The sequence below is a fragment of the Ranitomeya imitator genome, unplaced genomic scaffold (genome assembly GCF_032444005.1).
Source record: "Ranitomeya imitator isolate aRanImi1 unplaced genomic scaffold, aRanImi1.pri SCAFFOLD_1482, whole genome shotgun sequence".
NCBI classification, from domain to species: domain Eukaryota; kingdom Metazoa; phylum Chordata; class Amphibia; order Anura; family Dendrobatidae; genus Ranitomeya; species Ranitomeya imitator.
The window spans coordinates 14011-30640 of NW_027193359.1; the positions used below are offsets into that span (position 1 = coordinate 14011).

General features: G+C 41.9%; 1 protein-coding gene across 1 annotated transcript; it reads right to left on the reverse strand.

The window, feature by feature from the left end:
- Nucleotides 1–3133: 3133 nt before the first annotated feature.
- On the reverse strand, nucleotides 3134–7865 carry LOC138653119 (uncharacterized). The gene is made up of 2 exons (XM_069743200.1): nucleotides 5718–7865; nucleotides 3134–4853 (listed from the first exon to the last, which is right to left on the reverse strand). The coding sequence occupies exons 1-2, from the start codon at nucleotides 7257–7259 to the stop codon at nucleotides 4848–4850; spliced, it is 1548 nt and encodes a 515-aa protein (XP_069599301.1). The 5' UTR covers nucleotides 7260–7865; the 3' UTR covers nucleotides 3134–4847.
- Nucleotides 7866–16630: the final 8765 nt, after the last annotated feature.

Here is a 16630-nt window from a genome sequence, read left to right on the forward strand (position 1 = left end):
TCAGTGTTGTGAGAACGATGACTGGTTAAAATTTTTGGTGGTTTCTTGTTCAGTCCATAGGCCTACATCATGTGGCAAACCGGTGAGCATGTGGCTCTATTAGTATAGGAGATACCTGAAAACATATCACACTTTTCATCATAGTGCTTTTACCAATGCATAAAATGCATGGAGAAGTCATTTCGAATGACTGGTCCTCAGTGTTGTGAGAACGATGACTGGTTAAAATTTTTGGTGGTTTGTTGTTCAGTCCATAGGCCTACATCATGTGGCAAACCGGTGAGCATGTGGCTCTATTAGTATAGGAGATACCTGAAAACATATCACACTTTTCATCATAGTGCTTTTACCAATGCATAAAATGCATGGAGAAGTCATTTCGAATGACTGGTACTCAGTGTTGTGAGAACGATGACTGGTTAAAATTTTTGGTGGTTTCTTGTTCAGTCCATAGGCCTACATCATGTGGCAAACCGGTGAGCATGTGGCTCTATTAGTATAGGAGATACCTGAAAACATATCACACTTTTCATCATAGTTCTTTTACCAATGCATAAAATGCATGGAGAAGTCATTTCGAATGACTGGTCCTCAGTGTTGTGAGAACGATGACTGGTTAAAATTTTTGGTGGTTTCTTGTTCAGTCCATAGGCCTACATCATGTGGCAAACCGGTGAGCATGTGGCTCTATTAGTATAGGAGATACCTGAAAACATATCACACTTTTCATCATAGTGCTTTTACCAATGCATAAAATGCATGGAGAAGTCATTTCGAATGACTGGTCCTCAGTGTTGTGAGAACGATGACTGGTTAAAATTTTTGGTGGTTTCTTGTTCAGTCCATTAGCCTACATCATGTGGCAAACCGGTGAGCATGTGGCTCTATTAGTATAGGAGATACCTGAAAACATATCACACTTTTCATCATAGTGCTTTTACCAATGCATAAAATGCATGGAGAAGTCATTTCGAATGACTGGTCCTCAGTGTTGTGAGAACGATGACTGGTTAAAATTTTTGGTGGTTTCTTGTTCAGTCCATAGGCCTACATCATGTGGCAAACCGGTGAGCATGTGGCTCTATTAGTATAGGAGATACCTGAAAACATATCACACTTTTCATCATAGAGCTTTTACCAATGCATAAAATGTATGGAGAAGTCATTTCGAATGACTGGTCCTCAGTGTTGTGAGAACGATGACTGGTTAAAATTTTTGGTGGTTTCTTGTTCAGTCCATTAGCCTACATCATGTGGCAAACCGGTGAGCATGTGGCTCTATTAGTATAGGAGATACCTGAAAACATATCACACTTTTCATCATAGTGCTTTTACCAATGCATAAAATGCATGGAGAAGTCATTTCGAATGACTGGTCCTCAGTGTTGTGAGAACGATGACTGGTTAAAATTTTTGGTGGTTTCTTGTTCAGTCCATAGGCCTACATCATGTGGCAAACCGGTGAGCATGTGGCTCTATTAGTATAGGAGATACCTGAAAACATATCACACTTTTCATCATAGTGCTTTTACCAATGCATAAAATGCATGGAGAAGTCATTTCGAATGACTGGTCCTCAGTGTTGTGAGAACGATGACTGGTTAAAATTTTTGGTGGTTTCTTGTTCAGTCCATAGGCCTACATCATGTGGCAAACCGGTGAGCATGTGGCTCTATTAGTATAGGAGATACCTGAAAACATATCACACTTTTCATCATAGTGCTTTTACCAATGCATAAAATGCATGGAGAAGTCATTTCGAATGACTGGTCCTCAGTGTTGTGAGAACGATGACTGGTTAAAATTTTTGGTGGTTTCTTGTTCAGTCCATAGGCCTACATCATGTGGCAAACCGGTGAGCATGTGGCTCTATTAGTATAGGAGATACCTGAAAACATATCACACTTTTCATCATAGTGCTTTTACCAATGCATAAAATGCATGGAGAAGTCATTTCGAATGACTGGTCCTCAGTGTTGTGAGAACGATGACTGGTTAAAATTTTTGGTGGTTTCTTGTTCAGTCCATAGGCCTACATCATGTGGCAAACCGGTGAGCATGTGGCTCTATTAGTATAGGAGATACCTGAAAACATATCACACTTTTCATCATAGTGCTTTTACCAATGCATAAAATGCATGGAGAAGTCATTTCGAATGACTGGTCCTCAGTGTTGTGAGAACGATGACTGGTTAAAATTTTTGGTGGTTTCTTGTTCAGTCCATAGGCCTACATCATGTGGCAAACCGGTGAGCATGTGGCTATATTAGTATAGGAGATACCTGAAAACATATCACACTTTTCATCATAGAGCTTTTACCAATGCATAAAATGTATGGAGAAGTCATTTCGAATGACTGGTCCTCAGTGTTGTGAGAACGATGACTGGTTAAAATTTTTGGTGGTTTCTTGTTCAGTCCATTAGCCTACATCATGTGGCAAACCGGTGAGCATGTGGCTCTATTAGTATAGGAGATACCTGAAAACATATCACACTTTTCATCATAGTGCTTTTACCAATGCATAAAATGCATGGAGAAGTCATTTCGAATGACTGGTCCTCAGTGTTGTGAGAACGATGACTGGTTAAAATTTTTGGTGGTTTCTTGTTCAGTCCATAGGCCTACATCATGTGGCAAACCGGTGAGCATGTGGCTCTATTAGTATAGGAGATACCTGAAAACATATCACACTTTTCATCATAGTGCTTTTACCAATGCATAAAATGCATGGAGAAGTCATTTCGACAAAAACCATAAAGAAACAGGTACATGCATATACTTGTAGGATCAACCACAAGACAAAGAAATACTATTCAAAAAAATTACCAAATTTTATTTGACACACCAAAGAAAAAACAGACAGAACACACTAATAAAAACATTTAAAACTTGTTCCACATTGAACAAACAATTAGATCCAAATATCATATAGTATATAGCAATATACATTAAACATAACAGAAATGCCCGGCTGTGTAGTATATTATAATTTGATACAGGGAAGACCCAAGGTTATACTTCCTATTATTTCCATGCACTAGGTATGTATACCCCTCTGCGTGGACCTTGGTGGTCCTTAGGGCATATATGACACCTCACAGTGTGGTAGTTTCAATCTAAAATCATTGAAGTGCTAAAGCCAATTGCCCTCATATATATAAAGAGATCCCTGCTACTGTGAGCCTCTGCAAAAGGGTTTTGTGCAGAGCATATCAAGGAACACAGATTAACACATAAATGCTTCCTTCAACCCTGGAGGTGACAGGTAAAAGGTGTATTGCCTAAATGGCGAGTTGGTCATACTTCACCCTATGCCGTCTCCAAGTCCACTACCGTCATCAAGGTCCTATGTGCACTGCTACAGTCCGGGCATGATTACTGGACCCACGCGTTCCGACACACCCTGTGTCTTTCTCAAGGTGGTACTGTCTGAGGTTCCTCAATTGTGTCTATTTATAGATACCTTAAATCATGATCATGTTTCAGCTGAGAGACGCAGCTGTGCGGCTTTGCGGATGCATCTGTACGCTGCTACCCCGGCAGTGGAGCTCACTGGTCACATGGGTTACTTCACTTGTGCCAGGAGCGGAGTACTAAGACACGCCTCACACGGACTTCTCATGTTGTGGTGTGCGCCTGCGCACCCATTCAAGTCCCGGGGGTGCCTACATATCTTAGGTTTTATGTTTTGGACTAGGAAACCTGCGGTAAGGTACTCCTATTGCCGTTAGTGCTTCTACACTTTTTGTACCACAATTAAACTAAACTTCAAAAATGCTTGAGAGAACATCCCCCCGCATACAATGCGCACGCGCACTCCTGTGGAGCCCATCTGGGCGCAAATGGCGTATCCCAATTATCATAACTTATATACATCGGAGATTTCCTTGTAATGTGGATATGCCGGCGCCTCCAGTCTATTAGTAGCGCTCGGCGTCACAACCCCACAGTATGTATTGCGCAGGCGTGATTGATTAGAGCCCGAGTGGGCGCATATACCATAAGTGCCCCCGCCAAATGCGTACTCCAGAATTCCCCTTAGTTACATATGCGCGTGCGCTTTTGTTACATGGAGAACCCAGAGGTTATATTCCTCCCAGTATGCCGTAAGTATGCATCATCGCTTGAGGCCTGTGTGGGCGCAGTTGGCATAAGTCCTGACGTAGCATACGTCCGACATAGTATCCCCCTATGTCTCAAGTACGCACTTATCTTTGATCCGTTAGGGGCACCCCGAAGGTACTGTCCCCACCGTCCATAGTGCGCATGTTTGGTCACCTAGGCCTAATCCGGCCCAGGTGGCTAGAATACCATCAGTGGATGCATATATCACCATTGTCCCTTTGTCCTAAATGCGCCAGCGCCTTACTCCCATTGGAAGTGTTTACAGTTCAGTCCCCACACTTCACAATGCCTATGTGTACTTACTTAGAGCCCACATGGGCCCATGTGGCGCAAATATTGATGTTAGATATATACAGTAGGGGCGCTCAGGATATAGGTCCCACAGTGCACGAAGGCACACATCCTATCACCTTAGATCTATAAGGGCACAAATGTCATGGACGCTAACATTGTATATACATAACAGTATTTCCTCAATCATCATAAGTCCATGAACCTTAATTTACACAATATTTTGAAAAAAAGCTTGCATTCCCAGAGGGACAATTCATCCCCCCAGTAGAGGTTTAGACATAATAGTGGGCTATGGGCATACCGTTAACCCCTATAGAGTTTTAAGTCCATACAACATTCAGTTTTATATTCTCGGGTGCTCCAGGTTTCAATATGATATCTATTGCGAGTCCGTCTTCTTCTCCCATCCTTGGACCAGAATCCTATTCAGAGCTAGAGAAAGGGAGGGCAAAATGTCAGGGAAGAGAAAGAATAAAAAAAAAAAAAAAAAAAAAAAAAAAAAAGTAAAGTAGGATAGAAGTGATAATAGTACATCACCCCCATAGATGTACTAGAGCGTATGTACATCTCAACCTCACCCCCAAGCTACTTCCTTTTGTAAAAGCCTGAGTACAGTAGCTCCTCATTGAGGCCCTGCGGTACTAGGCAGTCCAGTTCGTAAATCCATCTTGCCTCACGGCAAAGGAGGTCTTTCACTGGATCCCTCCCTCTAATGCTTGTATTAACTTTTTCCAGACCCATGACTCTCAAAGAAGCTCCTGACCCTGCATGTACCTCTAGAAAGTGTTTAGCCACTGAGGTAATAATTTTGCCTCTGGACCTATCTGTCCGGGCAGTGGCTATACTAGACAGGTGCTGCTGGGTCCTGCGTCGGAGCTCCTGAGTAGTTTGTCCCACATAGATTTTCTCGCAGCTGCAGATCAGTGCATAAATCAAATTCCGCGTGCGGCAATTGAAGTATGTCCTCGACTGCACCCGCGTGGGAAGATTGTGAACCCTTACCCCTTCTCCCGCAATCATCCGTGGACAGATAGAGCAACTTCCACAGGGGAACGAGCCCTTGATCGAATGGCTAGTTTCGATTTTAGTGGTAGGGCGTCTGAAATGACTATTAGTCAAGTGATCTTTTAGGTTCCTTGCCCTTCTTGCCACCATTTGCGGTCTATCTCCGATGAATGGTCTCAATTTCGGCTCACTCCTTAAAATCCCCCAGTTCTTTTTCAGAATATGATAGATGTCATTCCATTGATTATTAAATTTTGTAATCAAATTTATCTTATTTGTCTCTGTTCTTACCCTGGGTTGCAGGGCCTCCTCCCTGGTCCTTGTTCTTGAAAATTCAAAGGCACCCGAGATGATTTTCTTTGGATATCCACGTTCTCGGAACCGGTTGGTCAATTGACGGGCTTCCATGCAGAAATCCTCAGTTCGTGTACAGTTCCTCCGCAATCTGAGGAATTGGCCCTTTGGGATACCTCTTCTCAGATGTGACGGATGAAAGCTTTCAAAGTGAAGCAAGTTATTCGTTGCCGTTTGTTTTCGAAACAAAGTGGTCACGATGCGATTCTGGTCCATGGACACTCTCAGGTCCAGGAAGTCAACTGAAATAGTAGAGAAAGTTGTTGTAAGTTTAATATTCCAGCAATTGTTGTTAAGTTCCTCAATAAAGGCACCCAATTCATCAGACGTGCCTGACCAGATTATGATGATGTCATCTATAAAACGTAACCATTTTATTACATGCAACGAGTAGCTTCTAAGTTTTTGTACATGGGTCTCCTCCCACCACCCCATAAAAAGATTGGCGTATGAGGGCGCACATTTGGCCCCCATGGCCGTACCTGAGGCTTGTTTGTAGAAGGTTCTATCGAAGATGAAATAATTTTTCTCGAGTACAAATCTGAGTAGCTCCAAAATAAATGCATCATGGCCCCTGTCGCCTGTGGAGTGTTTCTCCAAAAAATAGGAGGTTGTTATCATACCTTGTTTATGCTCTATGTTCGTGTACAGCGCCTCCACATCTAGGGTCACTAAGATGACATTATCCGGTACCAACAGGGGTTGAAAAAGTTCTATAAGGTGCGACGAGTCCCTTACATGAGAATCCAAGGTCTTTACTAATGGCTGCAAAAAATAATCAAGATATGAACATGGTTTTTCATAGAGACCCCCCAAACCCGAGATAATTGGTCTACCTGGGGGTACACTGATGGACTTGTGTATTTTAGGTACCAAATAAAAAGTCGGAGTCACTGGGTGAGCTGTAGTTAAGAAATCCCGTTCTCTCTTGTTGATAATACCACAGGAAAAGGCCCTTTCCAGTAGTCTGTCAAATTGTGTTTTGAAAATGAGCGTGGGGTCCGATGGCAATTTTAGATAGTACTGTGTGTTGTCTAGCTGTCGTCTGGCTTCCATGCAGTACATGTCCTTAGGCCACAGGACTATGTTTCCACCTTTGTCCGCCTCTTTTATCTCTAGTGTGTCATTCTTCTTTAGGTTGGATAGCGCTACCTTCTCTTCTTTAGTCAAGTTGTTTTGAGTGTTTTTATCCAGCTGTAATCCCCTAATATCATGGCATGTGGTTTCAAAAAATACCTGGACGGCCGGGCAAAGTGTGAATTTTGGAGTTGCCTGCGATGGTAATCTGCCCCCGAACCTCTTTCTGCCCTGTGCACTCTCATTTTCTGTCAATAGGTCTAACAGGTCTCTAAACGTCTGTCTGTCCTGGTCTGGTAAGTCGTCAATTAATGATGGCTGGTGATACAGAATTTTAAACATTAACTGTCGACAAAATAGGTATAGGTCCTTGGTTAGTTCAAATTTGTCCAAACCATTCATGGGTGAAAAAGATAGCCCTTTTGTCAGCAAGTTTGTTTCTACCTGTGATAGTTGGTAAGTGGACAAGTTGATAATTCGAAATTGGTTATCTGCATTACTGAATTCCACCCCTGGATGTTTTTCAGTAGGACAATCTATAGCGGGGTTTAATACTGTTTCCGATTGCCGAGGCGTGTCATTCGCCTCGAATTCGGAGACCAGGCCCTGAAGTTGCGTGTTCTCTTGGTGCGATTTTTTAGGTTTTCTCCGCCCCCTTCTGCACCGCTTTCGCGATCGCTTGTGTCTGTTGATAAAAAATCACTACTTATATTGGGGCCAATCCCATTATTGCTTTCACCTCCTTCTAGTCTCTCCTTGGGCCTTGCTCCCATATCATATCTCCTCCTATTCCCCTGGTGTGTCCATCTGTACATCCTCTGTTTGTCCAAATCTAGTTTATCCCGTTGGAACTTGTTTTTCTTACCCCTTATGATGTCAAGCTCAAATTTATCTATTAGTTCTTTTAGATGCACTCTAAATGGTTCTACCTGGGTCTTAGAATCAAATTTTGTTAGTTCACCCTCCTTTTGTTTGATCTCCTCCCGCAGTTTGACTAGGACTATATTGTCCTGCTCTATCAACATGTCAATCAAAATGTACGAACATTTCTGTAAGCCCTGTTCCCATATAGTTTTAAATTCTTGCTCCACCTCCCATGCTGGGAATATCTGGACCCTGAGTCCACGAGGCACCAGGCCTAGTTTTTTATATTCAGCCAAGCTCATGATATTCCACCATATTTTAGTTAATCTTTTGTGCAAATCAATAAGTTCCATAGTCAGATTGTGGAATACATCATCATTTTTGCCATTGCCAGTGGCAACCATACTTTCAGCTGGGCCAAAGATGTCCTTCATCCGTAGCTGCCACGCCGCCTCCCTTGCTTTCAAATCCATTATAACTATCACTGTCTAATGTGCCTCCACTCAAGAGAAAGACCCTTTACAGGGGCCAAGCACCAGTACTAAGAGAAAACTGTTTAAGTGGGCACCATCATATATTATTCTCTGGTTACTTGTCTGGGATCACTACCATGCATGTTAAAAATGCCACAAAAACCATAAAGAAACAGGTACATGCATATACTTGTAGGATCAACCACAAGACAAAGAAATACTATTCAAAAAAATTACCAAATTTTATTTGACACACCAAAGAAAAAACAGACAGAACACACTAATAAAAACATTTAAAACTTGTTCCACATTGAACAAACAATTAGATCCAAATATCATATAGTATATAGCAATATACATTAAACATAACAGAAATGCCCGGCTGTGTAGTATATTATAATTTGATACAGGGAAGACCCAAGGTTATACTTCCTATTATTTCCATGCACTAGGTATGTATACCCCTCTGCGTGGACCTTGGTGGTCCTTAGGGCATATATGACACCTCACAGTGTGGTAGTTTCAATCTAAAATCATTGAAGTGCTAAAGCCAATTGCCCTCATATATATAAAGAGATCCCTGCTACTGTGAGCCTCTGCAAAAGGGTTTTGTGCAGAGCATATCAAGGAACACAGATTAACACATAAATGCTTCCTTCAACCCTGGAGGTGACAGGTAAAAGGTGTATTGCCTAAATGGCGAGTTGGTCATACTTCACCCTATGCCGTCTCCAAGTCCACTACCGTCATCAAGGTCCTATGTGCACTGCTACAGTCCGGGCATGATTACTGGACCCACGCGTTCCGACACACCCTGTGTCTTTCTCAAGGTGGTACTGTCTGAGGTTCCTCAATTGTGTCTATTTATAGATACCTTAAATCATGATCATGTTTCAGCTGAGAGACGCAGCTGTGCGGCTTTGCGGATGCATCTGTACGCTGCTACCCCGGCAGTGGAGCTCACTGGTCACATGGGTTACTTCACTTGTGCCAGGAGCGGAGTACTAAGACACGCCTCACACGGACTTCTCATGTTGTGGTGTGCGCCTGCGCACCCATTCAAGTCCCGGGGGTGCCTACATATCTTAGGTTTTATGTTTTGGACTAGGAAACCTGCGGTAAGGTACTCCTATTGCCGTTAGTGCTTCTACACTTTTTGTACCACAATTAAACTAAACTTCAAAAATGCTTGAGAGAACATCCTCCCGCATACAATGCGCACGCGCACTCCTGTGGAGCCCATCTGGGCGCAAATGGCGTATCCCAATTATCATAACTTATATACATCGGAGATTTCCTTGTAATGTGGATATGCCGGCGCCTCCAGTCTATTAGTAGCGCTCGGCGTCACAACCCCACAGTATGTATTGCGCAGGCGTGATTGATTAGAGCCCGAGTGGGCGCATATACCATAAGTGCCCCCGCCAAATGCGTACTCCAGAATTCCCCTTAGTTACATATGCGCGTGCGCTTTTGTTACATGGAGAACCCAGAGGTTATATTCCTCCCAGTATGCCGTAAGTATGCATCATCGCTTGAGGCCTGTGTGGGCGCAGTTGGCATAAGTCCTGACGTAGCATACGTCCGACATAGTATCCCCCTATGTCTCAAGTACGCACTTATCTTTGATCCGTTAGGGGCACCCCGAAGGTACTGTCCCCACCGTCCATAGTGCGCATGTTTGGTCACCTAGGCCTAATCCGGCCCAGGTGGCTAGAATACCATCAGTGGATGCATATATCACCATTGTCCCTTTGTCCTAAATGCGCCAGCGCCTTACTCCCATTGGAAGTGTTTACAGTTCAGTCCCCACACTTCACAATGCCTATGTGTACTTACTTAGAGCCCACATGGGCCCATGTGGCGCAAATATTGATGTTAGATATATACAGTAGGGGCGCTCAGGATATAGGTCCCACAGTGCACGAAGGCACACATCCTATCACCTTAGATCTATAAGGGCACAAATGTCATGGACGCTAACATGAGAAGTCATTTCGAATGACTGGTCCTCAGTGTTGTGAGAACGATGACTGGTTAAAATTTTTGGTGGTTTCTTGTTCAGTCCATAGGCCTACATCATGTGGCAAACTGGTGAGCATGTGGCTCTATTAGTATAGGAGATACCTGAAAACATATCACACTTTTCATCATAGTGCTTTTACCAATGCATAAAATGCATGGAGAAGTCATTTCGAATGACTGGTCCTCAGTGTTGTGAGAACGATGACTGGTTAAAATTTTTGGTGGTTTCTTGTTCAGTCCATAGGCCTACATCATGTGGCAAACCGGTGAGCATGTGGCTCTATTAGTATAGGAGATACCTGAAAACATATCACACTTTTCATCATAGTGCTTTTACCAATGCATAAAATGCATGGAGAAGTCATTTCGAATGACTGGTCCTCAGTGTTGTGAGAACGATGACTGGTTAAAATTTTTGGTGGTTTCTTGTTCAGTCCATAGGCCTACATCATGTGGCAAACCGGTGAGCATGTGGCTCTATTAGTATAGGAGATACCTGAAATCAAATCACACTTTTCATCATAGTGCTTTTACCAATGCATAAAATGCATGGAGAAGTCATTTCGAATGACTGGTCCTCAGTGTTGTGAGAACGATGACTGGTTAAAATTTTTGGTGGTTTCTTGTTCAGTCCATAGGCCTACATCATGTGGCAAACCGGTGAGCATGTGGCTCTATTAGTATAGGAGATACCTGAAAACATATCACACTTTTCATCATAGTGCTTTTACCAATGCATAAAATGCATGGAGAAGTCATTTCGAATGACTGGTCCTCAGTGTTGTGAGAACGATGACTGGTTAAAATTTTTGGTGGTTTCTTGTTCAGTCCATAGGCCTACATCATGTGGCAAACCGGTGAGCATGTGGCTCTATTAGTATAGGAGATACCTGAAAACATATCACACTTTTCATCATAGAGCTTTTACCAATGCATAAAATGTATGGAGAAGTCATTTCGAATGACTGGTCCTCAGTGTTGTGAGAACGATGACTGGTTAAAATTTTTGGTGGTTTCTTGTTCAGTCCATTAGCCTACATCATGTGGCAAACCGGTGAGCATGTGGCTCTATTAGTATAGGAGATACCTGAAAACATATCACACTTTTCATCATAGTGCTTTTACCAATGCATAAAATGCATGGAGAAGTCATTTCGAATGACTGGTCCTCAGTGTTGTGAGAACGATGACTGGTTAAAATTTTTGGTGGTTTCTTGTTCAGTCCATAGGCCTACATCATGTGGCAAACCGGTGAGCATGTGGCTCTATTAGTATAGGAGATACCTGAAAACATATCACACTTTTCATCATAGTGCTTTTACCAATGCATAAAATGCATGGAGAAGTCATTTCGAATGACTGGTCCTCAGTGTTGTGAGAACGATGACTGGTTAAAATTTTTGGTGGTTTCTTGTTCAGTCCATAGGCCTACATCATGTGGCAAACCGGTGAGCATGTGGCTCTATTAGTATAGGAGATACCTGAAAACATATCACACTTTTCATCATAGTGCTTTTACCAATGCATAAAATGCATGGAGAAGTCATTTCGAATGACTGGTCCTCAGTGTTGTGAGAACGATGACTGGTTAAAATTTTTGGTGGTTTCTTGTTCAGTCCATAGGCCTACATCATGTGGCAAACCGGTGAGCATGTGGCTCTATTAGTATAGGAGATACCTGAAAACATATCACACTTTTCATCATAGAGCTTTTACCAATGCATAAAATGTATGGAGAAGTCATTTCGAATGACTGGTCCTCAGTGTTGTGAGAACGATGACTGGTTAAAATTTTTGGTGGTTTCTTGTTCAGTCCATTAGCCTACATCATGTGGCAAACCGGTGAGCATGTGGCTCTATTAGTATAGGAGATACCTGAAAACATATCACACTTTTCATCATAGTGCTTTTACCAATGCATAAAATGCATGGAGAAGTCATTTCGAATGACTGGTCCTCAGTGTTGTGAGAACGATGACTGGTTAAAATTTTTGGTGGTTTCTTGTTCAGTCCATAGGCCTACATCATGTGGCAAACCGGTGAGCATGTGGCTCTATTAGTATAGGAGATACCTGAAAACATATCACACTTTTCATCATAGTGCTTTTACCAATGCATAAAATGCATGGAGAAGTCATTTCGAATGACTGGTCCTCAGTGTTGTGAGAACGATGACTGGTTAAAATTTTTGGTGGTTTCTTGTTCAGTCCATAGGCCTACATCATGTGGCAAACCGGTGAGCATGTGGCTCTATTAGTATAGGAGATACCTGAAAACATATCACACTTTTCATCATAGTGCTTTTACCAATGCATAAAATGCATGGAGAAGTCATTTCGAATGACTGGTCCTCAGTGTTGTGAGAACGATGACTGGTTAAAATTTTTGGTGGTTTCTTGTTCAGTCCATAGGCCTACATCATGTGGCAAACCGGTGAGCATGTGGCTCTATTAGTATAGGAGATACCTGAAAACATATCACACTTTTCATCATAGTGCTTTTACCAATGCATAAAATGCCTGGAGAAGTCATTTCGAATGACTGGTCCTCAGTGTTGTGAGAACGATAACTGGTTAAAATTTTTGGTGGTTTCTTGTTCAGTCCATAGGCCTACATCATGTGGCAAACCGGTGAGCATGTGGCTCTATTAGTATAGGAGATACCTGAAAACATATCACACTTTTCATCATAGTGCTTTTACCAATGCATAAAATGCATGGAGAAGTCATTTCGAATGACTGGTCCTCAGTGTTGTGAGAACGATGACTGGTTAAAATTTTTGGTTCAGTCCATAGGCCTACATCATGTGGCAAACCGGTGAGCATGTGGCTCTATTAGTATAGGAGATACCTGAAAACATATCACACTTTTCATCATAGTGCTTTTACCAATGCATAAAATGCATGGAGAAGTCATTTCGAATGACTGGTCCTCAGTGTTGTGAGAACGATGACTGGTTAAAATTTTTGGTGGTTTCTTGTTCAGTCCATAGGCCTACATCATGTGGCAAACCGGTGAGCATGTGGCTCTATTAGTATAGGAGATACCTGAAAACATATCACACTTTTCATCATAGTGCTTTTACCAATGCATAAAATGCCTGGAGAAGTCATTTCGAATGACTGGTCCTCAGTGTTGTGAGAACGATGACTGGTTAAAATTTTTGGTGGTTTCTTGTTCAGTCCATAGGCCTACATCATGTGGCAAACCGGTGAGCATGTGGCTCTATTAGTATAGGAGATACCTGAAAACATATCACACTTTTCATCATAGAGCTTTTACCAATGCATAAAATGTATGGAGAAGTCATTTCGAATGACTGGTCCTCAGTGTTGTGAGAACGATGACTGGTTAAAATTTTTGGTGGTTTCTTGTTCAGTCCATTAGCCTACATCATGTGGCAAACCGGTGAGCATGTGGCTCTATTAGTATAGGAGATACCTGAAAACATATCACACTTTTCATCATAGTGCTTTTACCAATGCATAAAATGCATGGAGAAGTCATTTCGAATGACTGGTCCTCAGTGTTGTGAGAACGATGACTGGTTAAAATTTTTGGTGGTTTCTTGTTCAGTCCATAGGCCTACATCATGTGGCAAACCGGTGAGCATGTGGCTCTATTAGTATAGGAGATACCTGAAAACATATCACACTTTTCATCATAGTGCTTTTACCAATGCATAAAATGCATGGAGAAGTCATTTCGAATGACTGGTCCTCAGTGTTGTGAGAACGATGACTGGTTAAAATTTTTGGTGGTTTCTTGTTCAGTCCATAGGCCTACATCATGTGGCAAACCGGTGAGCATGTGGCTCTATTAGTATAGGAGATACCTGAAAACATATCACACTTTTCATCATAGTGCTTTTACCAATGCATAAAATGCATGGAGAAGTCATTTCGAATGACTGGTCCTCAGTGTTGTGAGAACGATGACTGGTTAAAATTTTTGGTGGTTTCTTGTTCAGTCCATAGGCCTACATCATGTGGCAAACCGGTGAGCATGTGGCTCTATTAGTATAGGAGATACCTGAAAACATATCACACTTTTCATCATAGTGCTTTTACCAATGCATAAAATGCATGGAGAAGTCATTTCGAATGACTGGTCCTCAGTGTTGTGAGAACGATGACTGGTTAAAATTTTTGGTGGTTTCTTGTTCAGTCCATAGGCCTACATCATGTGGCAAACCGGTGAGCATGTGGCTCTATTAGTATAGGAGATACCTGAAAACATATCACACTTTTCATCATAGTGCTTTTACCAATGCATAAAATGCATGGAGAAGTCATTTCGAATGACTGGTCCTCAGTGTTGTGAGAACGATGACTGGTTAAAATTTTTGGTGGTTTCTTGTTCAGTCCATAGGCCTACATCATGTGGCAAACCGGTGAGCATGTGGCTCTATTAGTATAGGAGATACCTGAAAACATATCACACTTTTCATCATAGTGCTTTTACCAATGCATAAAATGCATGGAGAAGTCATTTCGAATGACTGGTCCTCAGTGTTGTGAGAAAGATGACTGGTTAAAATTTTTGGTGGTTTCTTGTTCAGTCCATAGGCCTACATCATGTGGCAAACCGGTGAGCATGTGGCTCTATTAGTATAGGAGATACCTGAAAACATATCACACTTTTCATCATAGTGCTTTTACCAATGCATAAAATGCATGGAGAAGTCATTTCGAATGACTGGTCCTCAGTGTTGTGAGAACGATGACTGGTTAAAATTTTTGGTGGTTTCTTGTTCAGTCCATAGGCCTACATCATGTGGCAAACCGGTGAGCATGTGGCTCTATTAGTATAGGAGATACCTGAAAACATATCACACTTTTCATCATAGTGCTTTTACCAATGCATAAAATGCATGGAGAAGTCATTTCGAATGACTGGTCCTCAGTGTTGTGAGAACGATGACTGGTTAAAATTTTTGGTGGTTTCTTGTTCAGTCCATAGGCCTACATCATGTGGCAAACCGGTGAGCATGTGGCTCTATTAGTATAGGAGATACCTGAAAACATATCACACTTTTCATCATAGTGCTTTTACCAATGCATAAAATGCATGGAGAAGTCATTTCGAATGACTGGTCCTCAGTGTTGTGAGAACGATGACTGGTTAAAATTTTTGGTGGTTTCTTGTTCAGTCCATAGGCCTACATCATGTGGCAAACCGGTGAGCATGTGGCTCTATTAGTATAGGAGATACCTGAAAACATATCACACTTTTCATCATAGTGCTTTTACCAATGCATAAAATGCATGGAGAAGTCATTTCGAATGACTGGTCCTCAGTGTTGTGAGAACGATGACTGGTTAAAATTTTTGGTGGTTTCTTGTTCAGTCCATAGGCCTACATCATGTGGCAAACCGGTGAGCATGTGGCTCTATTAGTATAGGAGATACCTGAAAACATATCACACTTTTCATCATAGTGCTTTTACCAATGCATAAAATGCCTGGAGAAGTCATTTCGAATGACTGGTCCTCAGTGTTGTGAGAACGATGACTGGTTAAAATTTTTGGTGGTTTCTTGTTCAGTCCATAGGCCTACATCATGTGGCAAACCGGTGAGCATGTGGCTCTATTAGTATAGGAGATACCTGAAAACATATCACACTTTTCATCATAGAGCTTTTACCAATGCATAAAATGTATGGAGAAGTCATTTCGAATGACTGGTCCTCAGTGTTGTGAGAACGATGACTGGTTAAAATTTTTGGTGGTTTCTTGTTCAGTCCATTAGCCTACATCATGTGGCAAACCGGTGAGCATGTGGCTCTATTAGTATAGGAGATACCTGAAAACATATCACACTTTTCATCATAGTGCTTTTACCAATGCATAAAATGCATGGAGAAGTCATTTCGAATGACTGGTCCTCAGTGTTGTGAGAACGATGACTGGTTAAAATTTTTGGTGGTTTCTTGTTCAGTCCATAGGCCTACATCATGTGGCAAACCGGTGAGCATGTGGCTCTATTAGTATAGGAGATACCTGAAAACATATCACACTTTTCATCATAGTGCTTTTACCAATGCATAAAATGCATGGAGAAGTCATTTCGAATGACTGGTCCTCAGTGTTGTGAGAACGATGACTGGTTAAAATTTTTGGTGGTTTCTTGTTCAGTCCATAGGCCTACATCATGTGGCAAACCGGTGAGCATGTGGCTCTATTAGTATAGGAGATACCTGAAAACATATCACACTTTTCATCATAGTGCTTTTACCAATGCATAAAATGCATGGAGAAGTCATTTCGAATGACTGGTCCTCAGTGTTGTGAGAACGATGACTGGTTAAAATTTTTGGTGGTTTCTTGTTCAGTCCATAGGCCTACATCATGTGGCAAACCGGTGAGCATGTGGCTCTATTAGTATAGGAGATACCTGAAAACATATCAC

Excerpts from the sequence above, each read along its gene's own strand:
- LOC138653119 (XM_069743200.1), bottom strand. The coding sequence starts at position 7,259 with ATGAATGGTTTGGACAAATTTGAACTAACCAAGGACCTATACCTATTT.